The 25,387-nt window shown below is 39.1% G+C and overlaps 1 protein-coding gene across 2 annotated transcripts in view; it reads left to right on the top strand.

The window, feature by feature from the left end:
* ATR (ATR serine/threonine kinase) overlaps positions 1 to 25,387 on the top strand; it is an 80,182-nt gene that overhangs the window by 39,436 nt on the left and 15,359 nt on the right. For both annotated transcript variants that reach the window (XM_065410739.1, XM_065410738.1), the window contains 19 exons: positions 1,201 to 1,407; positions 2,857 to 2,970; positions 3,236 to 3,351; positions 3,862 to 3,982; positions 5,971 to 6,108; positions 8,955 to 9,162; positions 9,685 to 9,863; positions 10,885 to 11,049; positions 12,195 to 12,286; positions 12,907 to 12,998; positions 13,597 to 13,774; positions 15,395 to 15,571; positions 15,990 to 16,149; positions 16,686 to 16,865; positions 19,188 to 19,330; positions 19,912 to 20,009; positions 22,157 to 22,389; positions 22,879 to 23,013; positions 23,796 to 23,996. In XM_065410739.1, the coding sequence (XP_065266811.1) occupies positions 1,201 to 1,407; positions 2,857 to 2,970; positions 3,236 to 3,351; positions 3,862 to 3,982; positions 5,971 to 6,108; positions 8,955 to 9,162; positions 9,685 to 9,863; positions 10,885 to 11,049; positions 12,195 to 12,286; positions 12,907 to 12,998; positions 13,597 to 13,774; positions 15,395 to 15,571; positions 15,990 to 16,149; positions 16,686 to 16,865; positions 19,188 to 19,330; positions 19,912 to 20,009; positions 22,157 to 22,389; positions 22,879 to 23,013; positions 23,796 to 23,996 (2,937 nt within the window). The remainder of the gene's footprint in view (positions 1 to 1,200; positions 1,408 to 2,856; positions 2,971 to 3,235; positions 3,352 to 3,861; positions 3,983 to 5,970; positions 6,109 to 8,954; positions 9,163 to 9,684; positions 9,864 to 10,884; positions 11,050 to 12,194; positions 12,287 to 12,906; positions 12,999 to 13,596; positions 13,775 to 15,394; positions 15,572 to 15,989; positions 16,150 to 16,685; positions 16,866 to 19,187; positions 19,331 to 19,911; positions 20,010 to 22,156; positions 22,390 to 22,878; positions 23,014 to 23,795; positions 23,997 to 25,387) is intronic.

Here is a 25,387-nt window from a genome sequence, read left to right as displayed (position 1 = left end):
AGTTGACGAAAGAATTAGTCCATCAACCTAGCACTGTCTACACAGGGACTTAAACCAGCTTAACTATGCTGCTCCAGGATGTGGGTTTTCAAACCCCAAGTGCTGTAGTTAAAACAATGTAATTTTCTAGTGCAGACCACCACCATAGCTTAAGTCAGCACTTGCCCAGCTTGCTACCCCTTAACACCGGCCCTGGTTTTATATGCAGAAAGACCGTTGTTGTGGCACAGTTGGGCTGTGGAGTTTTTATAGCATGTTCGGGGGGGCCTCAGAAAGAAAAAAGTTGAGAACCCCTGCTTTAAGTAATTCTTAACTTGTTCTTTCCCTATTTTAGCCTCAGATCCTACCTGTTTTATGTTTGTCATTCGTTTACTACAAACCTTTTTGGTGAAAACTGAAACAAAGAAGGCATTTAACACTTCAGCCCTTCGCTGCATTTTCTAACTCAACCATATTGTGCACAAGTATAGTTACAAAGTGGTTGATGGGAATACATTCTCTCATCCATATGTACTCACTAATGCCAGAACTATTTACAGATGGGCATGAGTAATATCAAGGCATTTCCTCTAATTTATGAAGCCAGATAAGAGATTGTAAATTGTCCTTGTGTGTTATGACTTTTGTTGTGTTGATACATTAATAAATGGCTGTCAGATTAGCTCTCTTTTGTGGTGGAATATTGGGCTGTGTTATTTCTCATTAGAACAAATCCTTCCTGTAATTATGTGCAGTTGTGTGATTAACAAGTTATTTAACAAAATTAAATAGATAAGAATAAGATTTAAAGTAATGTGTGGGACAATATCTGTTTTGTTTAATGAATTGGAACCAGGCTCCATGTCCTAGTCCCCACAAATCAAATTTTTGTTTCTACAGTACCATAGAAGTGTGCGATTCTTTATAGATAATGAAAGACTTCGAGTAGGAGACAAACTGAGGGCCAGATCCTGTGTCCCTTATTCACACGAGTACCACCATTTACTTCTGATGTGAGTAAGCATTGCAGGTAGACGATGCAAGAATTGAGCCGTAAATTAAACAGAACAGGCAGGAGATGACAAACATAAGGGTTATGGAATGGTGAAATATGGAGGAAAGATGATCTTTTACTGTTGTTTCTCCATAAGATAAACTTTGCTATATCCACACTTATAATTGATTATTTGTTTTCTTTCTGTTCCTCTTTCAATTTCTTAGGAAAAATTGATAAAATATGCAACAGACAGTGAAACTGTGGAGCCAGTCATCTCCCAGTTAGTAACTGTGCTTTTAATTGGCTGTCAGGATGCAAACTCTCAAGCCCGACTGCTTTGTGGAGAATGTTTAGGTGAGCTGGGAGCCATAGATCCAGGTAGACTGGACTTTTCAACAAGTGAAACCCAAGGAAATAATTTTACATTTGTGGTAAGGAGCATTACATTGGAGTTTCTATCATATGATACTGTGAACTTTTGAAACTGCAATCAGAAGAGAAATGTTGTATTGAATTAAATAGTTGGTTGGGTAGTAAAATGTTGCAGAATGGCACAAATTGAAAGCATCAAGTTTTATTAAAAGCTGTTAATTGACTTAGGGTAAGCGAATCTCAATACTCATCCCTGGTGGTTCCACAAAATGCTCTGTTTAAGACATTTAAAATAAAGTTCTTGAGAGACTAAATCAGTTTATAATTCAATTAAAAACAAAACTTGGATACTTTTTCAAATCAGTGACGCTGGCGTTTCATTATACATGTAAACATTTCTGAGTGTCAGAAAACGGTTATGCTTCAGAGCAATGTCAACTCCGAAGGATGCATTTATAAAGTATTATGCAGGGACGTAGCTGTGCAGCTCTGGGTAACCTTAATTGGAGTCATGAGGCTCAGTCCCTAGGCACCATTTTGTAAAATTTATGTCTAAATATGAGACCAGTGGAGAATGTGGATGAACATTTAAAATAAATAATGTGGTTTAATGGAAGTAGAATGACATGGAGTGTATGGGTTTGTTTAACTATGAATGTCTTCATTATAAAATACATAATTTGTGGGTGGAGAAATTTCCTGAAAATTAAGCTCCTAGCACTATCTAGAGCTAAACAGTGCAGACAGCAATTGTGAAAGTTACTTGTACAGAAATATTATCTCAAATATGGATAGTAGTAGCCTTCTTTCTTTGTCAGTAACTCACTTCCATGAATAAAGATTTTGATTTGTGCTATATCTTGTAGTGATTTTGTAATGACTAATGTCATTTGTTAGGAATTGTTCAAGCATTTCAGTTAGGGCTAAACCCTAAGAGTTGCTGAAATCATTGGGCGTGGCAAAAGCTCAGTAGATGTTCTGCACCTTTCAGGATTTGACCATGAATTGAAAGTGAATTTACTGCTCATGGAAGTGAAGGACTAATAGTACTGGCTTGAGTTAGTCATGGTGTGGGCAACAGTCACCAAAACTCTCTCAAAATACCTCAGTTCTGAACATGCCTGCTATTCCAAACCTGGGGCTGTTTCATAGAGACTCGCAAGTCTATCAGTATTGTGGTAGTCTTGTGACGTGTACAGTTTGGGATTAAAACCATGCACCAATTAATTTTCAATCCATTTCCACAGAAACTGAAAATTTACTCTCACTGTGTATTGCATAGAGCTTTTTTCCTTCAGACTGGGATTTTCTAAAGGGTCTAAGTGAGTTAGGCCCCCAGGTCCCTTTGAAAGTGAATGTGAATTGTGGGCCAGATATCATCAAACATCAGCCTCCTTTCTCATCTAACCCCAATTTGAAACCGGGCTCCAAAGGTGATAGACTAAAGTTCTTTCTTGAGCCAGTAGCCAGCCTCTTAAATAAATTTGATTTTTTTGTTTGTTACTGAGGCTGGAGTGGAGGATCCAAATTTTGGCCATGGATTATTAATGGAACTAACCAGAGCATTCATGGCTTATGCTGATAATGTCCGTGCTCAAGATTCTGCAGCGTATGCCATTCAGGTAAGGCAGCATGTTTGTTAGAACATTTGTTTTTATTATTGAATGTTTTCTTTGTTGCACTGAAATGCAGAATCTGTACAACAAATATTTTTAAGGAACATATTTATATATTTGACCTTTCTAACATTTCACTTAAAATATTGGTGGGCTTAGTATGTGATTCAGGATACTGTAAGAGTTTTTAACTCCTCAAATCCCATATGGCTACTAGAATTTTGAGTAATTTGCAGTTTTAAAGATGGTATTTCTGTTAATACATTTTTAGGAATTACTATCCATCTATGACTGTAGAGAGACAAACACTGACTGTCCAGGCTCCAGGCTTTGGAGGAGGTTTCCTGAGCATGTTCAAGAAATACTGGAACCTCACTTAAATACACGGTATGTGTCATTGAAATAAATCTTTGGAGTACAACTTTTAAAATAAATCTTTCTCCAAGTTAACAATAATTTGGTTTTGTTTATGTGCATGCCACTCTTGCCAACTTCCCTGGAAGAGTGTGCATAGGTATAAAACTCAAATATAGCCCTATTCTTTCTGCATAATGCTAACTTGTCTCTCACTTGACTATTTAAATCCTTCAGTGACTTGCAAATCACAAAGAAAAATATTCTGTGCACAGATAACACATTCAGGCCTGGCAGTTTGTCCTCAGAGTGAGATTTTAAAAACTGCCATGAAATCATCCCTATCTCTGTTTTTCATTAAAGTACAGGTATGACCTCCAATAGGATTCAAGCCTTTTTACATACTGTATGTTTGAGATTTTTTGATTCTTACAAAAACATAGAAGCTAACTTCAACTCTTTCCTGGTTATTTGTGGACTGTGTCCTTTCTTCCACATAGGAAAACAGTACCCATTTACTAAACTTGGATTTTAAAATTACAGATACAAGAGTTACCAGAAGGCTGTAAACTGGTCTAAGATGAAGAAGCCAATTTACTTAAGCAAATTAGGCAACAATTTTGCAGAATGGTCAGCAACCTGGGCAGGTTATCTTATAACAAAGGTAATTGCAATGTGTGCTATATGCATTTGAATGAAAAGATAACTGGTGAGCTAGTATACTAATGTTTGTGGAGTATATTTAGTCTTCATCAAATCCTGTCTGTTAAAGAAATGAGGAAAAAACTATGGGCAAAAATCTCACTTACGCCCAATTCGATGAGATACTTGGTACGCTTAACATCCATTGCAATCAGTAGAGGCTAAGGATACTTGGCCCTTTGAGGGATTGGCCTTTTTGATTACAGGCATGGTTTTAGCACAAATTACAGCACTTTTTGTATCACCAAGGCACACCCATATAACCATCCACAGTCCTTATGTATAATATGAACTTTTTGTTTCTAGTTCTGTCACTTGTTGTGGAGGCATATTGGCAGCACCATAGTTAAGATTCTTTCAAGCTTTTGGCTTTAACAAGATCTTAACACCTCTCTGTAGATTTTAGAAAACTAAAAATGTAAAATACGTTATTAGTTGCCAGGAGCACTAATATCTCAGGTGTTTCTGAGAAGATATAAACCTCAAATCTCCTTCTCAGAAATGTAGGGAAGGAAGCCTGTCACATTTTTCATATCCCTGTAGTTACACAATCCCAGCACATAGAAACCATCTACGTTGTCCTCCTTTTCCCACCCACCCCCATGCCATCATATGTAGGTGATACATTCAAAACTTTGTTTTTAAATGAACCACACTAAAAGGGAGCCACCCTAACTCACCAGCTACAGTGGCTTTTTCTGCTGACAAAAGTATGAATAGATTTTGTGGCAGATCTCCAACCTTATCCCCGTGGGTCCTGCACTTCCAGGCAGTTTATGCTAGCATCAGAGGCTCATTGCAACCCTCCACGTAGCCCTTCTCTCTCTTTAGGGCCAGGGTACAGTCTACTGAGCCCTTTTCATCATAAGCCAGCAAGGAGGTTGGTGAGAGAACTCCCACAATCGCTGTTGTCCCTACGGGCTTATTCAAGAACAGTCGAGTCTCCTGTCCTGACGGGGCCTGTCTTACCTTCCCAGGAGGTGTTTCTGTAGTGGCAGGTTGGGGGGAACCCAGGCCCGGCCTCTACTCCAGGTTCCTGCCCCGGGACCCTAATGGCAGCAGCTGTTGGCAACTGACCTTTTACTGCCAGAGTTGCTACATTTCCCTGGGCCACTTCCCTACAGCTCCCCCGCTTCTCTCTCTCAACACCTTCTTCACCCTTACCTTAGGGCTCCCTTTCCAGTGGTTTCAGGGTGTCTGCATTACCCAGCCCTTCAGCCACACTTCCTCTCCCCTGCCTCTCTTTGACCTGACTGGAGTGAGCCCTTTTGTAGTATCAGAGGGGCCTTAATTAGAGTCAGGTGCTTAACAGCCTCAACTGACTCTTTGCAGGTTAATTGGAGTCAAGGGTTCTCATTAGCCTAATGGCTTCAACTGACTCTTTGCAGGTTAATTGGAGTCATGTGTCCACCCTAGCCTGGAGCAGCCCCTGCTTTGGTCAGTCAGGGAACAGAAAACTGCTTATCCAGTGGCCAGTATATCTGCCTTCTACTACTCTGCTGTTCCCAGCTGGCCTGGGTCTATCACAATTTATATCCCCATTCCCTTGGCATCTTTGTAGGACAGAGGAAGGGGTTCTACTTATGGCTGCGTGAAGAGCCCTGCTCTCCAGAAATTCTTTGTAGACACAACTCCACAATGGCACGCTAATACTAGTGTGCCAATCCTGAAAACATTCAGACAGTAGCAATGCTGATGTATTTCCCTCCCTATATCCATAGCTCCCACATACGATAGTCCCTCACTTTTGTAAGTATAAGTCTGATGATCTGTTTATGGTTCGTTGGACTGAGAGTATCAGGTACCAATAAATTGGATGGGATAATTTATCTTCAGCAGTAACAAGAACTGTATTTTTATACATTGTCTAAAACTTCCAACAATTCTGCTAGCCACATACGTTTTACCTACAAAAAACACTCTTCCTGAAAAATACAATTTTTGTTACAGGTGCGACATGATCTTGCCAGCAAAGTCTTCAGCTGCTGCAGTATTATGATGAAAAATGACTTCAAAGTGACGATCTACCTTCTTCCACACATTCTTGTCTATGTTTTATTGGGATGCAATCAGGAGGACCAACAGGAGGTGAGATGATGTTTTCCTGTACATTCTTCATAAGAATTAAAATTGAAGCAGCATAGCAGTATATTTGAAGGGCTCAATATAAGGAAACAATATAGGTATTTAACACTCTTCTGTATTAATAATATAAATGTTCAGCCAGGCTTTGAGTAAGTCTTAAAAGTTACTGCTGATAGGTGGTGCATCAGCTCTACAGAGAAACTATTTCCTCTGAGTAGTCTACTGTGCTTTGACCTCAGAAGCGGGGAGGCTATGTATCCAAATAGGGCTGCAGCAGCATCAGGAGCTAGAGTTATAGAAGGAGGAAATAGGCATTCCACACCCTGCCCAGGCAGTAAATTGGATTGGTGCATCTTCAGGGTGCTCTGTCCTCTAATTTCCCCTGACCTGGCCATGACTTTCATTTTAGGGGAAAAGCTGGTTGAGCACAAGTCCCCCTGTAGAGCAGAGTTCATGCATGTCTTGTGCCACAACCTTTCTGTGTGGACTTCTTGTTATTAGGAGCTCGCAGGCTGGGTTCCATTTCTGTGCGTGTGGTTTTGGGGGTTTTGTTTTGGTTTTTCCTGAGAGAAACTGGAGAATGAATCTGGCCCTTAATATTGCTGTAGAATATGTTGAAGAGGGAAGGCATGCAAGCCAAAATAGGGGAAGAACAGGTTAAAGAATATTTAGAAAAGTTAGATGCATTTAAGTTAGCGGGGCTTGATGAAATTCATGCCAGGGTACTTAAGGAACTAGCTGAAGCAATCTTGGAACCATTAGCATTTATGTTTGAGAACTGGAGGACAGGTGAGGTCCCAGAGGCCTGGAGGACAGCAAACATAGTATCTATCTTTAAAAAGAGAAACAGAGAGGACCCAGGGAATTGTAGACCAGTCAGCCTAACTTTGATACCTGGAAAGATATTGGAACAAATTTTTAAACAATCTGTTTGTAAGTGCATGGAGGATAATGGGGTTATAAGGAGTGGCCAGCATGGATTTCTCAAAAACAAATCATGCCAAACCAAACAAATTTTCTTCTTTGACAGGGTACTGGCCTAATGGATGGGAGGAAGCAGTAGACATGATGTATCTTGATTTTAGTGAGGCTTTTGACACTGTCCCACACAACATTCTCATAAGCAAGCTAGGGAAATGTGGTCTAGATTAAATTATTATTAGGTGGGTGCACAACTGGTTGAGAGGCCATACTCAGAGTCGTTATCAATGGTTTGTTGTCAAACTGGGAGGACATATATAGTGGTGTCCCACCGGGATCAGTCCTGGGTCTGGTACTATTCAGTATTTTCATTAATGACTTGGATAACAGAGGAAAGTATGCTTCTAAAGTTTGCAGATGACACCAAGCAGGAAGGGACTGCAAGCACAGAGGACAGGATTAGTATTCAAAATGACCTTGACAAATTGATCTGAATTCAACAAGATGAAATTCAGTAAAGGCAAGTACATAGTACTACGCTTAGGAAGGAAAAATCAAATGCACAACTAGAAAATGGCAAATAAATCGCTAAGTAGTAGTAGTGCTAAAAAAGTTCTGGGTGTTAGAGTGGATCACAAATTGAATATGAGTCAACAATGTGATGTAGTTGTGAAAAAGGCTAATATTCTGGGGTGTAGTAATAAGATTGTTGTATGTCAGACACGGGAGGTAATTATCCCAGTCTACTCTGCAGTGGTGAGGTCTCAGCTGGAGCACTGTGTCCACTTTATGAAAGATGTGGACAAATTGGAGAGAGTCCAGAGGAGAGCACCAAAAATTATAAATGATTTACAAAACCTGTCTTATGAGGAAAGGTTAAGAAAACTGGGCATGTTTAGTCTTGAGAAAAGAAAACTGATAAGTCTTCAAATATGTTAAGGGGTATTATAAAGTGCTGAGATCAGTTGTTCTCCATGTCCACTGAAGGCAGGGCAAGAAGTAATCGGCTTAATCTGCAGCAAGGGAGACTTAGGTTAGATATTAGGAAAAGCTTTCCAACTATAACAGTAGTAAAGCTGTTGAATAGGCTTCCAAGGGAAGTTGTGTAATCCCCATCATTCAAGGTTTTTCAGGATAGGCTGGACAAACACCTGTCAGGCATGGTCTAGTTTACTTGGTCCTGCCTCAATACAGGGGCTGGACTTGATGACTTCTCTAGGTCCCTTCCAGCCCTACAAAACTCTGAGAAGGGAATTGCAAATTAATCAGACTTAACTATGTTTTATAATCTTATAGTTAGTTAAGATGTCCCTACTTGCATGTTCCATTTCTGGGGAAACTACCATTGTTTTCTCTGTCATAAACTGCCAAATTCCTCGTGTGTGTATGTATGTATTTGGGGCGGTGGGAAGGGAATATTTTCTCACACACCCATACTTACATCTTGGTCAACAGATCTAGCAACATTTCATTAACCCCGATAAAAGCAAAAATAAAATTAAAACTAGCCATCCCATGATCCACTAACCAATAGTCATCTTGTTAGTCATTTTACTTAAGTTAGAGTGTGTCTAACTTGCATGGAAGCACCATTTACTTACCTATATTCTGAAGACACTTAGCTGAACAGTAATCTGTTCTTCATAAAGCTGTTCAAAATGCTTCACCATGCTTTCCTGTGTCTTTTTCCATGTATAGTACTTATTGGTACACTTTTCTTTTCTTTTCTTTTCTTTTCTTTTCTGTCTTTAGGCCCTTGGGGCAAGAACTCTATACTGCCCCAAAAACACTGCCAACACTTAACAAATGCTGTTACAATGTTGAATATTTCTAGGTTGACCTCTGTTTCATCTGTTGTCTCTTAATATTTTGCAGACTTTGATGAAACTAAAAACGTTTTGATTTTTTTCATATTAACCTCTGTGTAGGTGTATGCAGAGATCATGGCTGTTCTTAAACACGATGACCTGTGCACTAGAAGACTCCAGGATAGTGCATCAGATCTGAGTCAACTAAGTACACAGACAGTGTTTTCCATGCTTGATCATCTAACACAATGGGCTAGACATAAATTCCAGATGCTTATTGCTGAGAAAACTGTTAGTAAGTCAAGCAAAGACAGAGGGGATCTGAAAGGTTAGTGATGTTCTTTGTATTGTATATAAAAGGAATTTTGTATTCTTAAAATAAACATTTAGACACGTCCCTTCAAATTAGGACCACATAAGAATGGAACTTCGCTGCCAAGATAGTGTTAGACTATTGCTATGATTTCTTAAGTCCATACTACTGGCAATCTAACACTGTATCCCCTTGCCATCCTCATAGTGTTTTCTAGCTGCTATTTTGAGAAACCTATGGATTCATAAATTAAGAAACAGATGTTCTAAGACTTCTTCTTTTATCTTGAATTTATTTTTAGAAATCTTCTATAACACTTAAGTTTATATATGTGTATATATATATATATGATGCCTTGAAAATCTTAAGAACATGCAGCTACACTGCTTTTAAGAAATTATATTTATAGAAGAGAGACTCTTTATTCTTAATTAAATGATTAATTTGGGGTAATGGATGAACTGAACTTTAATCTTTAATGATAACTTTATAAATGAAACTTGGATGATAAACTTCTTAAACTGTTTTATTCCATAGCATCAAGTGAGGATTATGCAGAATATCAAAGTGTGACACGTTTTCTAGACCTCATACCTCAGGATACATTGGCTGCTGCTTCCTTTCGCTCTAAAGCATACACAAGGGCTGTAATGCACTTTGAATCATTCATCACAGAAAAGAAACAAAATATTCAGGAGCATCTTGGATTTTTGCAGGTTTTAATTAATTTTTGATTTCATTTAAAATGAATATGAAAACAGAGGTGGGCCATGTTTAGAGTTGTCAACACTTAAGGTTACCCCTCCCTTTGTCTTTTCTCAAAGATTGCAGATGTGGTTATGCTGTTGCTGTCTGAAGCAGCAATAGACAGTTATCTATCTTCAAGTAGCAAGGGCTGTTTCCCCCTGCTCATTATGTCTGCTTATGTGATAAGCTGGAGGAGGTTTCTCTTTATTAGAAGAAAACAAGAAAATTAAATAAAAATCTACAATTATCACTAAAATGGCTCCTTTTTTCAAAAAAGAGCAATTTTGTCTTTCAATGAACGTGACTCTCTTTTTAAAATAAATAAAAGCTAATCATGATTTACATAAATAAAATATTACAATTATGAAATCTTTTTGTAAAGTGAAGTAATTTATGCTAAAATAGAGGAAGAGTGCACACCGTGTGTATTACAAAGATGAAGAATTATTTTCAAGCGGCATAGTTAACTTATATGTTAGCTGAGTTCCTGTTAGAGTTCATTTCTTCTCATGGTTGAAGTTGCCCAATGATTTCCTAATTTGAAAAATAATCTAGAACACTCCTTCTGTGATGTGTAAGAGTCATATGCATTTGCAACTCTGTATTATACAACTTACTGCATAATACAGTACTTTATTTTATCCTTTGTGTAAGTTGCTTCAAATAAATTTGATATGGTACCCATTCAGTAACATGAGATTGTTGTTACTGAGACATATGAAAATTAATGACTGAATGACTGAAGTTCATGTGGAAGTTTGGCCAGCAAAATCTTCTAAGATGTCTAAAGATTTTATTGTTCAGTTATGTGATGTCTTAGAGTCATAATTTGTAACTAAGAACTCTGCTTTGGAGCAGTTTTACATGACAGTTAAGTAACATGCTTGATTCTTAACACATTATACAAATGTCTTGTTGTTGGCCTTTATAGCTGAACCACTGTGTTTGATTTATGTTTTCAATTGTAATATTTTCCATGTTCAAAAAAAGAAATTATATGCTGCTATGCATGAACCAGATGGAGTAGCTGGGGTAAGCGCAATTCGGAAAGCAGAGCCATCTCTCAAAGAACAAATCCTTGAACATGAAAGCATTGGTTTGCTGAGAGATGCCACAGCTTGTTATGACAGGGCTATTCAGCTGGAATCTGACCAGGTAAAATGAAAGTCACATTCATCATCCAACAAAAAGGTGAAAAAATATAATGATAGAGGCTTAGAATATATATGTAAAATATGAACATTTATAATGCTGCAATGACTGTATATGAGTTACTATAAACAATACTTGGCAAACTGGAGCAAGTCATTCTCTAGCTTCCAAACACCTTTAATTTAAAAGTGAAATTGAGATGTGTATGGGAGCGAGTGTGTTGATGCAACAGTGGCCCCTTTGGCCAAATGCAGGATTGCACCATAGTTTGCTTGATATGGCAGGGCAGTCAGTCGGTTCCCCTTGCTTGAGTCCCAGTGAGGTGCAGGAATTTTCCCTTTATTCTTGGTGGGGTCATGTGGTCCTGGTCCCCAGGGAGTCTGGAAACCTCAGTTCTCAAGTCTCTGAGAAATAAGTTGGGGAACCCAGGCCCGCCCACTCCATTAGGTTCCAATTGAGGGCCCTTAAGACAGACAGGCAGAATCAGGACTCCATAACTCCTGCTGTGCCCTGAGCTCCTTCCTACCTTTCTTGGTCTCTATCTCTGTAGGCTTTTCAGCCTGTTGATCCGATCGGCCCTTCTCAGGGTTCTGTCTCTGCACTGCTTCTCAGCAGCTTGCTGTCAGAGTTTTCCTCTTCCACCTGCTTGCTCCGCTGGCAGCTGCCCTGCCTCTCTGCTTCCTAGCTCTTTTATTCTCCTAGCTGCTGTGAGGCTGCCAGTCAGCTTTGGCTGGCAGTACCCGCATTAGCCCCTGGGTTGCTGGGCCACAGGAGTATATTACCCCGTGACAGTGAGTTTGTTACATTATTGTTCACAACTTTCCCTAGCAGTTCTCAAACATATGTACTAAAAAACAAGTTTTACTTTGTTCTGAAACACACCTTAGAAATTACTTATATCAGCTGAGATTCTTTTCCAGGGAGTTCTGTCCAAATTTGATTTTTTTGGTGTGAATTTGGTTATTCTTTTTAGCTGTGATAATTTAATTATTTAAACTTTTTTCTTTCCATGTCCTATTCATAACAAAAAAAATGTAAAAGAATAATGAAAAAAACAAAATTGATGTACATGCACCCAGAAGCTACCAATATGATATCTCTTGATTATACGCAATGTGTATTTTGATCTATTCTATCTGCATTTCTAGATCATTCATTATCATGGTGTAGTGAAGTCCATGTTAGGTCTTGGTCAGTTATCTACTGTAATCACTCAGGTGAATGGAGTGCTTGCCAACAGGTAATAATTTAATACAACCCCTGTTTGAATAATAAAAAGTTCTAATACTGCAGGTGTATCTAGAAGTGTGGAAATAGGATTTTATGGACAAAATGAAAACATTTAAAATTTCTCTAACTTCAGGGTTTCAACACTGTCTGAAATACTGCTACTTCCTTTGTGTATAATACTCAGTGCAGATAGATATATGCTTTAATTTATTCAAGGAAAAAAGAATCCTTCATTGTTAGCGTATTGTTGATTGTCACATACTTGTTCTTTCTTCTATGTTTTTTTTCCAATATACAGTTTTCCTTGCACAGTAATGAATTTTGACCAGAAAGTTCATCCTTTTTTTATCATAAAATATGTTCCTAGTAAAGTATATATACCATTTGAAGACTCAGTTTATGGGATGTCAATTTCAAATTACTATAAATTGATCACTTTTTTTTTTTTTTACTTAACGTTATTCATAGCAAGTTAACATACCTTTGATTTTCAAGTAATATAGGGGTTTTACTGTTTAAGAGTTAATTAGTTTATATAATGTAGAACTAATGCATTTTGTGCCAAGAAAATATAATAGCTATAGCACTGGCTGGTTTTGTACTGTGTTCTGATTGTGTGTACTTTTATAGGCCGGAGTGGACATCTGAATTGAACACATATAGAGTGGAGGCAGCCTGGAAACTAACACACTGGGATTTATTGGAAAATTATTTGGCTGCAGGTAGTAAAACTAGATGTCAAAATGAGAACATTTTTGTGCAATTATATATGTTCAAATTTGGCCAGCTTCAACCAGAAGGCATTTGTTGCAAATTTCTTGATCTGTGAAATATCAGCTGGTGTTAACTTTACAGTTTTTGTAAATTTATCTGATCCTTTATGACTGGGATTTTCAAGGGATCTTCAGGCCAAACACCCTTTAGGCTCCTTGGAAAATTCCACCTATAGGATTTCTAAAAGCACATATTGGCACAAATTGCTTGAAATCTCTTGGGAATAATAAAATATTAAAGTTGTACTCCTTTTTATGTTGTCATAAATTTTTTGAAATCTATTTGGACCAATTCTGATGAAAGTTTGTTTGATCAAGAATTTCCACTAAACATTTCTCAAATGTTACATTATTGACAGGCTATGACAGGGATGCTGTAACATTTTTTGTAGTTGGGGGTGCTGAGAGCCATTGAACCAAACTGTAAGCCCTGTATATAATGGAAACCACTTCAAGCCAGAGGGTGCAGTAGCACCCCTAGTTTCAGCACCTATGGGCTATGCCTGAGCAGCTAATGAAATGCATTTTCTGATTCTTTGTTCCCTAGATGTGAAGTCCAGTACTTGGAGTGTCAGACTGGGACAATTGTTGTTATCAGCCAAAAAGAAAAACACAGCAGCTTTTTATGAGACACTGAAAGTTGTTCGAGCAGAGCAGATTGTACCCCTCTCAGCAGCAAGCTTTGAAAGAGGGTCCTATCAGCGAGGATATGAACATATTATCAGGTATTTTGTGGCTTCTGTATAGCACTTCATTGTGTTCAAGAACTAAAGAACTCACTTTAAAATGCATGTATCTCATTCATGTAATCAACAGTAAGAACTCTTCATTTTCGATGATAAATGGTGCTGACCTATTGGTGTCTTGTGTTTTCTGACAACAGACACATATACAATACCAATTGCAAACCTTTCCTGATTGACTGAGATTTTGTGTTATATCTCCCCTGGAAATATTCATAATTTTTCTTTGTTGCACTCTCATCAGAAAATCAGCAAGCGAATTCATATATGCATGTCAGAAAATGAACACCTCAGACCAATTCCTGCCCTAAAAACACTACAGCTAAAACCTGAAATTTAGTCCAGTGTATTAACTCCACTAATTTCAGTGAGATTTTATATTTATACATCTGTAACTGAGAGCAGAATTTGGTCCTTCATTTCTAGACTCAACACAAGTAGAGATTATTTTCCTTTAAAGGCAGTTTAGTGTAGTTGAACTGAAGTTTAACTTAAAATGCTGTAGAAGTTGCATAAGAAAAAGGTTCAGTATTATCTTTTTATATCCTATACCTCCACATGGCAATGAAGATATTTGGCTTCATGCAAAATATACATTTTAACTTGCTTGCCAACTCAATTTTAAAAAAAATTCTGTTTTATGTACCAGATAGGTTTTATGCTTATATTGGAAGATGCCATTCAAAAGAATTCTACATTTCCAAATGCTCTTGACCAGTGGTCCCCAACCTTTTTTGTCTGGCGGGCACCAGATGATGAGCCACGGAGGACTGTGGCGGCGGACGAGCATCCACCGAAATGCCGCCGACAAGCGACAATGTCAATAGGCGTCGCCGCCGAAATGCCGCCGACAAGCAGCGTCATCCAGAGGCGTCCCCGAAATGCCGCCGAAAATCGGCAGCATTTCGGCGACGACACCTCTGGATGACGCTGCTTCTCGATGGCATTTCGGCGGATGCTCATCCGCCGGCCAGTACGCGGGCGCACTTAGACGCCCCGGCGGGTGCTATGGCACCTGTGGGCACCGCGTTGGGGACCCCTGCTCTTGACTATTCACAAGCCTTCATCTCGTCACTATTCTCACGTCAGCTATACACTCTCCAAACTTAGTCTACTAGTTAATGAGAAATAAGAACTATTTAAGTTCTTAACTTTGGAATTTCAACGGTGACAAAGATCTTTTACCATTTCTATAAAAGTTATTCTAATGGTGGTGCTATATTTTCATAAGAATTATTGCTAAAAGAAAATGGCTATAATTGTTTTAAAAATATTGCATTCATTACCCAGGTTACTCGATTTGCCATTGAAGTCAGTGAGAGTTTTGTTTGAAGAAGGAATGCGGGATTGAGCCCATACTTAGCAAACTGCATTGCTTCTGAGCTCAGTTTATTTGTTGTTCAGAGAGGAGGTTGTGAGAAAACAACAACCAGTTCACTAACTTAGATGTTCTTGATGTATTTTCTTTTAAGGAAGCATGGTATTTTGGAGTATTCATGTGGTCAGCTTTGGGAATGAAATGACAAATGCTAAACATACGATACATGTAACTGAAAATGGCAAACAGTTTCTAAAATACATTTCCGTATCCTTTCACCATAGGTTACATATGCTGTGTGAACTGGAACACAGTATTATACCATTGTTTCAGCAAATGGATGGTGACCATGGTAAAGAGTCTCTGAACTGGATTGCTCGTATAGAAATGACACAGAACTCCTATAGAGCAAAAGAACCCATCTTAGCACTCAGAAGGGCTTTGCTTAGCCTCAATAAAAGGTGAAGCTATGATTATTTCTTATCCTTCCATGTTGCATATCAATCGAATACTAGCTTTTCTCTTATTCAGTAATAGTATTGCACATAGTATTGCACATATTAGTGAGTTATGGTAAGAATCTACTGAAATTTACATTATAAACAAAAACAGCCCTGTTAAATTTCAAATACAAGACAAAAGCGGTGTTTTCCATGTGAGAGAGGATGCGATCAGCAGGGAAAAATAATTATTTCCAGACTTAGGGGGGATAAACAACAGAGAATAAAAGTATTATGAATGTTTATTTAAAGTGACTTTTTTTGTAATAAACAGTTTGTTAAGCTATTTGTGTTTTATTTCAATACATTATTATATGTATTTGAGATTGTAATGGCAGCACTTATAAGTGGAACTTTGTTTTGGAAAAAATCACCACAGACAGGATTACAGTGAACTAGTTGGAGAATGTTGGCTCCAGAGTGCCAGAGTTGCAAGAAAAGCTGGTCATCACCAAACTGCATACAATGCTCTTCTGAATGCTGGGGAATCCACGCTATCTGAACTGTATATAGAACGAGCAAAGTGGCTGTGGTCCAAGGTAAGCAAAAAAGAAATGAAATGATTCAAATTAAGATGCATAAAAGAGTAAAAGTAAGTATCTAATTTAAACAAAAATACAATAAATTTGTAATGTTAATGCATTTGTAAGAGTTATGAATTGACTCTTGAGTGCTAGTGGTTTTGAGAAATGCAATTAAAATAAATGTAGTAAATTGAACTGCAGGTGCAACTGAGGAGGAGGTCAAGCATGCAGTAAATGGAAGTTTCTAAACTTAGTTCCTGGACAAAATGAAGAAAATTGGTAGATGCTCTAACTTTTATTATTGAAACTAGTATTTATCAGTGACTTAATGGATGACAGTAGGTGGATGTTTCAGTAGAGAAAGCTAAAGGGATTGTTGGAGCCTCGTTTGTGCAATCATAAACCAAGGCTTTTACTTACCTGTCCCCAAGATGTTACAGCTGTGAACATAACATTGTTTTTTCTTGGTTAGTAAAAGTAAGCTGTTCTGTTTCTTTAAAATAAACAAACAAAAGGCATATGTTGAAGAATGTTTTCCCTCTTTCTCTAAGGGTGAAGTGCATCAGGCTCTCATTGTTCTTCAGAAGGGAGTTGAATTATGTTTTCCTGAGATTAAAGCAGCATCTGACACCAAAAGTCAGCTAATCCATGGTCGGGCTATGTTGCTGGTTGGCAGATTTATGGAAGAAACTGCCAACTTTGAAAGCAATGCAGTTATGAAAAAATACAAGGTGAAAACAACACAGTATTTAGTAATCATATATTCATACATAATTTATTATGTACATTAAAGTAGAGCCTAGAGACCTCAAACAGAGATATAGTCCTCACTGTTAGGTGCTGTATGAACATGTAGTAAAAAAAAGACAGTCCTTGTCCTATGGAGCTTACAGTCTAGGATAATTTAGTTAAACCTCTTGATACATAAGTTTGTAACTCTCAACAAGAGCTAAACCTATCTTTGGTGTCATTGAAGTCAATGGAGTAATATGAGGAATAATTTTGTGGTTTTTTGCTAATGGATTTAGGGGTTGGAATTTTTCACCGGTATGTCATTGGGTTACTTTGAAGGGACAGCTTGGCAGATAGTGCTCTCTCACTGTCCAGTGTAGAGAATAATGTCTATTGATCCTCCTTAATCTTACTGTGGGAGTGTCATGGAGGTGATGCTACCACCCTCTGGAGAGCTAGAAAAGAGCACAGGGCCCAATAACATCATATTGACTTGGAAAGAAGAGTGTTGCCTACTGAATCACCAGTTTATCAAACATTTTTTCTAATGCTTGTCTAAATACAAGCCTGCTCAAGGTTTTACACTTGAGATTTTCCACATTCATATTTCTGTCTTACTACAGAACTAATAATAATCCTGTAGCTAAATCATTTAGAAAAGTAAGCATAGAGAGAGTCTCAAAATCAAATTCACACTGCTCTCGACATGGAAAGCAGTGGAATCCCAGCATTGGGCTATATTTTTGGAGTTGCTGAGCTATTTGGTACACCTCACCTTTGTTCTACTCCAAGTGGCAGGACGAGCACAGCTGAATCTTACCTTTAGTGCCACCCTATTCCTGCAATATTGCTTTAAAAAAAAATTAAAAAGTGTATCACAAACTTCACTGTCAATAGCTTTGTCATTCAGATCACAAGTTGTTTATGGTACTAAATAGACTATGAAGTTAGTGGCCTGGAGAATCCAACCCTATATGCTAAATGTATGGAATTAAGAAAGGAAATTGTAGGCTGACTCTCATAGTCTTTGACTGAAATCTTTTACCCAGCATGTCCCAAATTGTCATGAGACACAGAAAAAAGAGGGGGGAAAAGAAAATTCAAGAAAGCCAGAATATGTCCCAGTTGAAGTGGCTCCTGTCCTGCAAGACTGGCTGGGTTTGGCTCCCCATTTCAGGCATTGCAGCCTGGCGCATGGGGTCACAATGCCGCTCACTCAAATTTAGCCTGGCTGCCCGCCATCGGGGGCTGGGCCAAAACTGAGCGGTGCTGACACGAACCTGTGCGCCAGAGGCAAGGTCACAATGCCCAGAGCAGGGAGCTGAGTCACCGCTGAGGGGTGAGTGCGGGTGGGTTCATTCTGTAACCCCCCAACCTCTGGTGGCAAGACCTATTTTTTGTTGTTCTAATTTTCTGACCCCTCCCCTTTCAAAACTTTGGGGTGGTCGCATTAATGGAGGTGAGCCCAAAGGAGGTCACGCCATGAAAAATTTGGGAACCATTGTCTTAGGCTATGTGGTAGTCTCCAATGAGAAGTGAGAGAAGCTCTTCTGCCAATAATATATAAAATGCTAGAAAAGGTACTGTTGGGAACAATTCAGCATTGTCAGACAGAAACTGGATGACTTAATATACTCTTTCCCCTCTAACTTCTGTGACACAATTCCCTGCATTTATTTGAAAGATCTTACTTTTAGAAAAGAAATAGAGAAGCAATGAACGATTCTGGTGTTTCACTAGTCAAAAATGGGGAAAAAAAGCAGTCACGTCCTGTCTGTAGTGAAACACTTGGTTATGTTAGTTTTAAATAAACTATAATTTCCCCTATTGGGAATATCCTCAAAGATCTTTTAGACAGACAAGGTGTGTGAGGTAATATCTTTTATTGGAACAATTCTGTGGTGAGAGAGACAAACTTTCGAGTTCCACTGAGATTTCTGAAGAAGCAGCTTGTCTCTTTTACCAACAGGTGTTGTCCAATAAAAAATATTACTTAACCCACCTTGTCTCTCTAATATCCTGGGACCAATACAGATACAACAACACTGCATACAAGGATCCTTTTGTGCTGTCTTGTCACCAAATCAGGGAGGTGGACCAAAACCAGACACAAATGATTGATACCTCTCTCCCTTGTACCTTGTATAGTCACTTACACCTGTGCAGAGTGGATATAAAGCACTACTGATTGGTGTGATACTCTTTTATACCCACTTTGTACAGAGGTAAATAATAAAAGTTTTCTGTCATAAAAACAAAACCTGTCTTATTTTAAATCCTCTTCCAAGAAAGATAACTTTTTTTTTTCATTTTTGTTGCAGGATGTTACTTTTTTCTTGCCAGAATGGGAGGATGGACACTTTTATCTTGCTAAATACTACGATAAACTGATGCCTATGGTAACTGACAACAAGATGGAGAAGCAGGGAGATCTGATTAGATATATAGTTCATCATTTTGGAAGGTTAGATGATATAGTGTCTTTGCTTTGGTCTCTTAGAAAGAGAATTATATTGATAACATAATCAAACCAATTCATTTTCCAAAAATTGTTCTTGTTTTTGAATGCTAAAATTTATGTATTTCTGTCTGACTTCAAATTTTTCTGCAATAATTCTTAAGAAGAAGCATGGAATTGTAGAAAAATTATTTTATTCCAGTTCTGTATTAATTATATATTGTATTAATTTTGTTAGTTAAAGGGAAATTAATTGTTAGATTCTTATGTTTTCATCCATTTAAAATGAGCTGGTGTTTGCTGTCTCAAAATGAAATGAGACAAGGCTAGCCGTTACTAAGTTGATGATTATCTTTGTGCTTTTGATTGGAGCAAGTTTCTAAGTGATAGATGCAGATAATTCCTGTGGATGTGAGTTAGTCAGCATTATATGTTACAGTAACAGACATTACAAAAGCCTAAAATAGACATATAAACATCAGAATAGATATGTACATCACTTTAAAGCTCTACGTTTGTTTGCACATTCTTAAATATATGGTATAAAAGGCTGAATCTTAATTATAGGTGTGGATATGTAATTGCAGGTCTTTACAGTATGGAAACCAATTCATCTATCAGTCAATGCCAAGAATGTTATCTCTGTGGCTTGACTTTGGAGCAAAAGCATATGAATATGAAAAAGGTAGAACTTTTTAGTACTGTTTTTCTGCTATGTTACATTTTCATAAAAGGATGTAGAAAGAGCTGTGAAACCTGTATAAAATTCTGTTTTTTTGGCTTGTATACCATGCATTTTGAAATGCAGCCAAAATGACCCAATCCATTATATGGACTAAAACAAGAAAGTGCCTAAGGTTATATGCACAAAGTATATAACTGGTGAACTTTAAACTCTTTCCCAAAAATTTGCATAATTTAAAGCAAAAAAAGTTATACATTACCAGATGTCACCTAAAAGCATTTTACATGTGATTATAACCCCCTCAGAATTGAATTAATAATTGCAAACGTTTGTTAAGCATGCAACATTAATTTCAAATTAAAGTTGCCAAAAGTAAGGAAACAGAGAAAAATAAATATGTTGCATGTACCCTTTCACCAACATCAAGCCAGTTCACTGTGAAAACATTTGCAGTAAAGTGTTCAATTTTTTCACCTTTGCAGGACTCAGTAGCTGAAGGAGTTTTGTTCAAACTTAAAACCAAACCAAAGCAAAATCTTTTCCTTTGGGCAGTGTCCAAGCATGCAGCATTTCTGTCCAAAAGTCTTTCTTTGGAAATTTCACAGCAGGCATGGGGTGAGACACAAAAGGGGCTGTTCTGGCATATGCCAGCTGATATGTCAGTGGCTGAATGTCAGCATGAGATTTTTCAGAGTGCAGTAGCATTGCAACCACAGCTCCTCCTATTCCTGATATCTGCTGGGTGCTGTAGTGGGTGAGGTGATATAGGAACTCGTATGCCTGCTCCACACTTTCCAAGGACTCTTTTCTCCTCCTCCTCTCTTCGTCTTGCCCCAGATACACACACCAGAATCTCTACCTGGAGAGATCTGATGGCTTTCAGCCCCCTGTGCACTATTCTGGGGAAGTAATCTGGCTTTGTGCGTTAGCATTAATAGTGGTTTTATGGCCTTACCTGTAGCATTTTTTACTACCAAGTACACCTCTGTTGCCGGCACAGAGGGCCCGAGGACAGCAACAGCGGGGTTCGTTGCCCGGTGTGCTTCGCGCCAATGAACACACCAGGGTGGAGAAGCAAACAAAGTTTATTTGAGATCTCAAAGTGGTGCAAGGAGACAGTCAAGTTTCAGATCAAGCACACCAGCATAAACAGTTTTTCTCTCTTTATACATTTTACAACTAAGCCCCCCCCTTCTCCCCTCCCTTCTCTCCCCCCTTCCTTCCCCCATTCCCTCTCCCTTCTTCTACAAAAGCCATGTTTATACATTCAAGCAATTAAATCATTCTAGCGGCTATAAATCTAACTTGTTAGTAACACTTCTCTAAACCGTTATCTGGTCCTGTTTCCCCTTGATTTATCATCTCCTCTCCAGTCAGAAACATACAGGCCTCGTTATTACCGCTTGGTACCAGTGTGAGGGGGGTTGTAATTGATAACTGGCTGTTTACACATTCCATGCATCTAGCTTTTGAGGTTGATTAGAGTTAAACATGGAAGAACTTTGGTTCACTCAGGCCTAGTGACACCAACACCTCTACCTCGCTATAACGCTGTCCTCGGGAGCCAAAAAATCTTACCGCGTTATAGGTGAAACCGCGTTATATTGAACTTGCTTTGATCCACTGGAGCGTGCAGCCCTGCCCCCGCCGGAGCACTGCTTTACTGCGTTATATCCGAATTCGTGTTATATCGGGCCGCGTTATATCGAGGTAGCGGTGTATTGAAATACTATAATAAAATCCATGTTGGCAATCCAAGCTATGTAGCAAATATGCTATAAATCACTTACTCTTGCACATACCCCAGTAATGTATGCCATATAGAAAATATAGTTGTACACAAGCCAGTTAATTTAGTTTGTTTTCAGGGACAAGAAATGGGGCTGAGAGAAGCAAATAATTTTTCAACTTAAAGGCTTGCTTATCCATGACAGTGGGAGTTCCCCAAGCAAAGCAAATGTAGAATTGTGCACTGAATTTGTGTATAATACTCAGAGAAACTTTAGGGTGAAGGATTTTTGTTTAAAAAAAACAAAACAAAAAATCATTAACAAATGAGCGTAGTTCTTTAGGTTTGTAGCTTGTTTTTTATAAACTTGCAGTTCAGAGAAATATGACTCTAAACTTACTGTATTGTGTTTTTCCAGTTGGTCGTCCGGATCGTGTACAGATGAGAAATGATTTAGCTAAAATAAATAAGGTGATTACAGATCACACAAATCAGTTGGCTCCTTATCAGTTTTTGACAGCATTCTCTCAATTAATCTCCCGAATCTGCCACTCTCATGAGGAAGTCTTTGTTGTTCTGATGGAGATTGTTGCCAAAGTGTTTCTAACCTACCCTCAACAAGCAATGTGGATGGTGACAGCTGTATCCAAGGTAATTTGATAAGGATAGCTGTATTTTTATAAAAGTTCATACAAAATCTATCTACAAGAGAGAAATTTGAATAACCTGTTTACTGTATGTTTAAACGAGGTATTTAAATGGGCAGCTACTGAGATATAAGAATGTGATATTCTGCCCCATTTTGCACGCCACAAAGATTATAATTTCATTGTGTTATAAATTCAGAGACTATAGCTTGAAAAATGTAGAGTTCAAGAATCTCAAGGCTTTTTTCTGTCACTTTAAGCAGTTTTGTTTTTTTGATACTTTTACTACCTGGTGTGAAAATATGAAGTCTTGAAAAGCTGTGGAATTTTTAATGAAACTTAATACTGAATATCTTTGATTTGTGCTCCAATTTGTTAAACTATCTGACTTTAAATATCCTGCAAAAAATACAATTTGTCAATCACTTCAGGATTGTGTAATGGAGATTAGGTATATAGGTTTAGTAAATTTTAACTTTATCTTCTTTTGCAGTCCTCTTACCCAATGCGTGTGAACAGATGCAAGGAAATCCTAAACAAAGCTATTCATATGAAGGCATCTTTAGGAAAATTTATTGGAGATGCAACACGCCTGACAGATAAACTACTAGAGCTATGCAACAAACCGGTACTTGTCCAAAAAACAAAAGAAACAACAAAACCAACCAAACATATAAAAACAAGACTTGCAGATCAGACATAGCAATTAATGTTAAATAAAATGTTTTTAAATGTGCTATGCAAAATATTTTTCTGTAGCTTGCATCAACTAATTAAATTAAATAGTCTCTGAGTAATTCTGTTAAATTGGGGTATCTTGTAAAATGTTCTGTTGACATCTGAAATCTATTAGACAGGAGGAAATAAACATTTTGGAGCTAAAACTTAAATAGCGAACTAATATGATTGTTTTAAATATTTAAGTTTTCTAGGAAGATTGCCTGTCAATTTTGTATAGAGAATTCTTTTCTAAATAAGCATCTTATTTATATTAACAATATTTTTGAATTATGAGCCATTTTTATGTTGCTTGTATGTTCCATTACTTATGGTCAGTGATTTTTTCCCCCTCCAATAACTTTTAAAAGATTTTAGCTCAAAAGAGTAGGCTATCTCTAGTGTTAGTGGTGAACCCCTGAACTCGTTAATTGGGATAAAATTCAGCAACTGCATTTAATGAAACTAAGTGGGAGAAGAACTAAAATATAGAGACATCATAAAAGTTAAGTTACCCTATTCTAATGGACCACATTTTAGCACAAATAGAAATCTTGAAACATCGTATATTTTTTCACTGTTTGGTGAAAACTATTCCATAATTTAAAGAGAAAGATAGTGATATTATTATGAGGACTTATTCAGTATTTTAAGCAAAATGTTTCTTGATTGATTGATTTTTATTTATTTTAGGTTGATGGGAACAACTCAACATTAAGCATGAGTGTTCATTTCAAAACACTTAAAAAGCTAGTAGAAGAGCAGACATTTAGTGAGATCCTCATTCCTTTACAGTCTGTAATGATACCAACTCTTCCATCGATTCCTGGCACACATTCTAACCATGACCCTTTTCCTGGACGCTGGGCCTACATTGCGGGCTTTGATGATACGGTAGGGTTACCATATTTCAGCAAGCAAAAAAGAGGACGGGAGGAGCCCCGCCCTAGTCCCGCCCCTGCCCCTCCCACTTCCCGCCCCCCTCAGAACCCCCAACCCTCCCCCCGTTCCTTGTCTCCTGACTGCCCCCTCCTGGGACCCCTGCCCCTAACTGCCCCCCAGGACTCCACCCCCTACCTAAGCCTCCCTGCCTCTTGTCCCCTGACTGCCCCCTCCTGAGACCCTCCCCCCATCCTAACTGGCCCCCTAGTACCCTACCTGTACCCTGATTGCCCCAACCCTTATCCACACCCCCACCCCCAGACAGACCCCTGGGACTCCCACGCCCCATCCAACCACTCCCCACCCCCTGACAGCCTCCCCCAGAACTCCCGACCCATCTAAACCCCTCTGCTCCCTGTCCCCTGACTGCTCCGATCCCTCTCCCCACCCCTGCCCCCTGACAGCCCTGCCCCCAGAACTCCCAGCACCCCCCCCCCCCGCTCCTTGTCCCCTGACTGCCCCCTCCTGGGACCCTTGCTCCTAACTGCCCTCCAGAACCCCACCCCCTACCTAAGCCTCCCTGTTCCTTGTCCCCTAACTGCCCCCTCCTAAGACCCTCCCCCACCCTAACTGCCCCCCAGGACCCTACCCCCTACCTGTACCCTGACTGCCCAAAACCTTCTCCACCCCACCCCAAAAGCCCCTCCCGAACTCCCGACCCCCCCCCCCCGTCTCTTGACTGCCTCCTCCAAAATCTCCCTGCCCCTTCTCCTGCCCCCCTTACCCTGCCGCTCAGAACATGGTGTTGGGCTCTGTGCGGAACCGGACACGTGGCTGCGCTCCCCAGCGCAACACACAACCCGGTCCCTGCCCCCGCACAGTGCTGCCGGAGCGAGGGAGCAGGGGAGAAGGAGAAGTGGGGGGAGGAGGAGCTGCCGAGGCCCGATGCAAACGGCCCGGCAGGCCGGCCGGCTCAGAATGCGGGGGAGGAGGGGCGGGAAGGAGGAGCTCTACAGCTGCTCCGGAGTCCAGCCCGGCAAGCTGCGGGGGAAGGGCTCTGGCTGCCAGAGCCCCATGCGAGCGGCTGACTTTCCTGCAGCCCTCCCAGCCGCGCCTCGCTCTGCCTGGGGGGGAAATCCCGGACATTTTTAGTGATTTGCAAATTCCCCCCCGGACGCTATTTTTAACACAAAAAGGAGGACATGTCCGGGTAAATCCGGACGAATGGTAACCCTATGATACGGTAAACCTCTTCTCTGCTCATAGTTTAGATGTCATTTTAATAAATTGCAGCTAAGTTGACTTTTCTACTTAATTAGCTAGAAGTGAGGTGGTGAGAATGATGAGAGGTTTCTTAATAATTATATTTACTGCTCAAATAAGAGTGCATACTAATTAAAAGG

Source organism: Emys orbicularis, chromosome 9 (assembly GCF_028017835.1).
Source record: "Emys orbicularis isolate rEmyOrb1 chromosome 9, rEmyOrb1.hap1, whole genome shotgun sequence".
In the NCBI taxonomy this organism is placed as follows: domain Eukaryota; kingdom Metazoa; phylum Chordata; order Testudines; family Emydidae; genus Emys; species Emys orbicularis.
The sequence above is the reverse complement of the archived record's forward strand: the minus strand, read 5'-3'. Positions and strand labels throughout refer to the sequence as shown.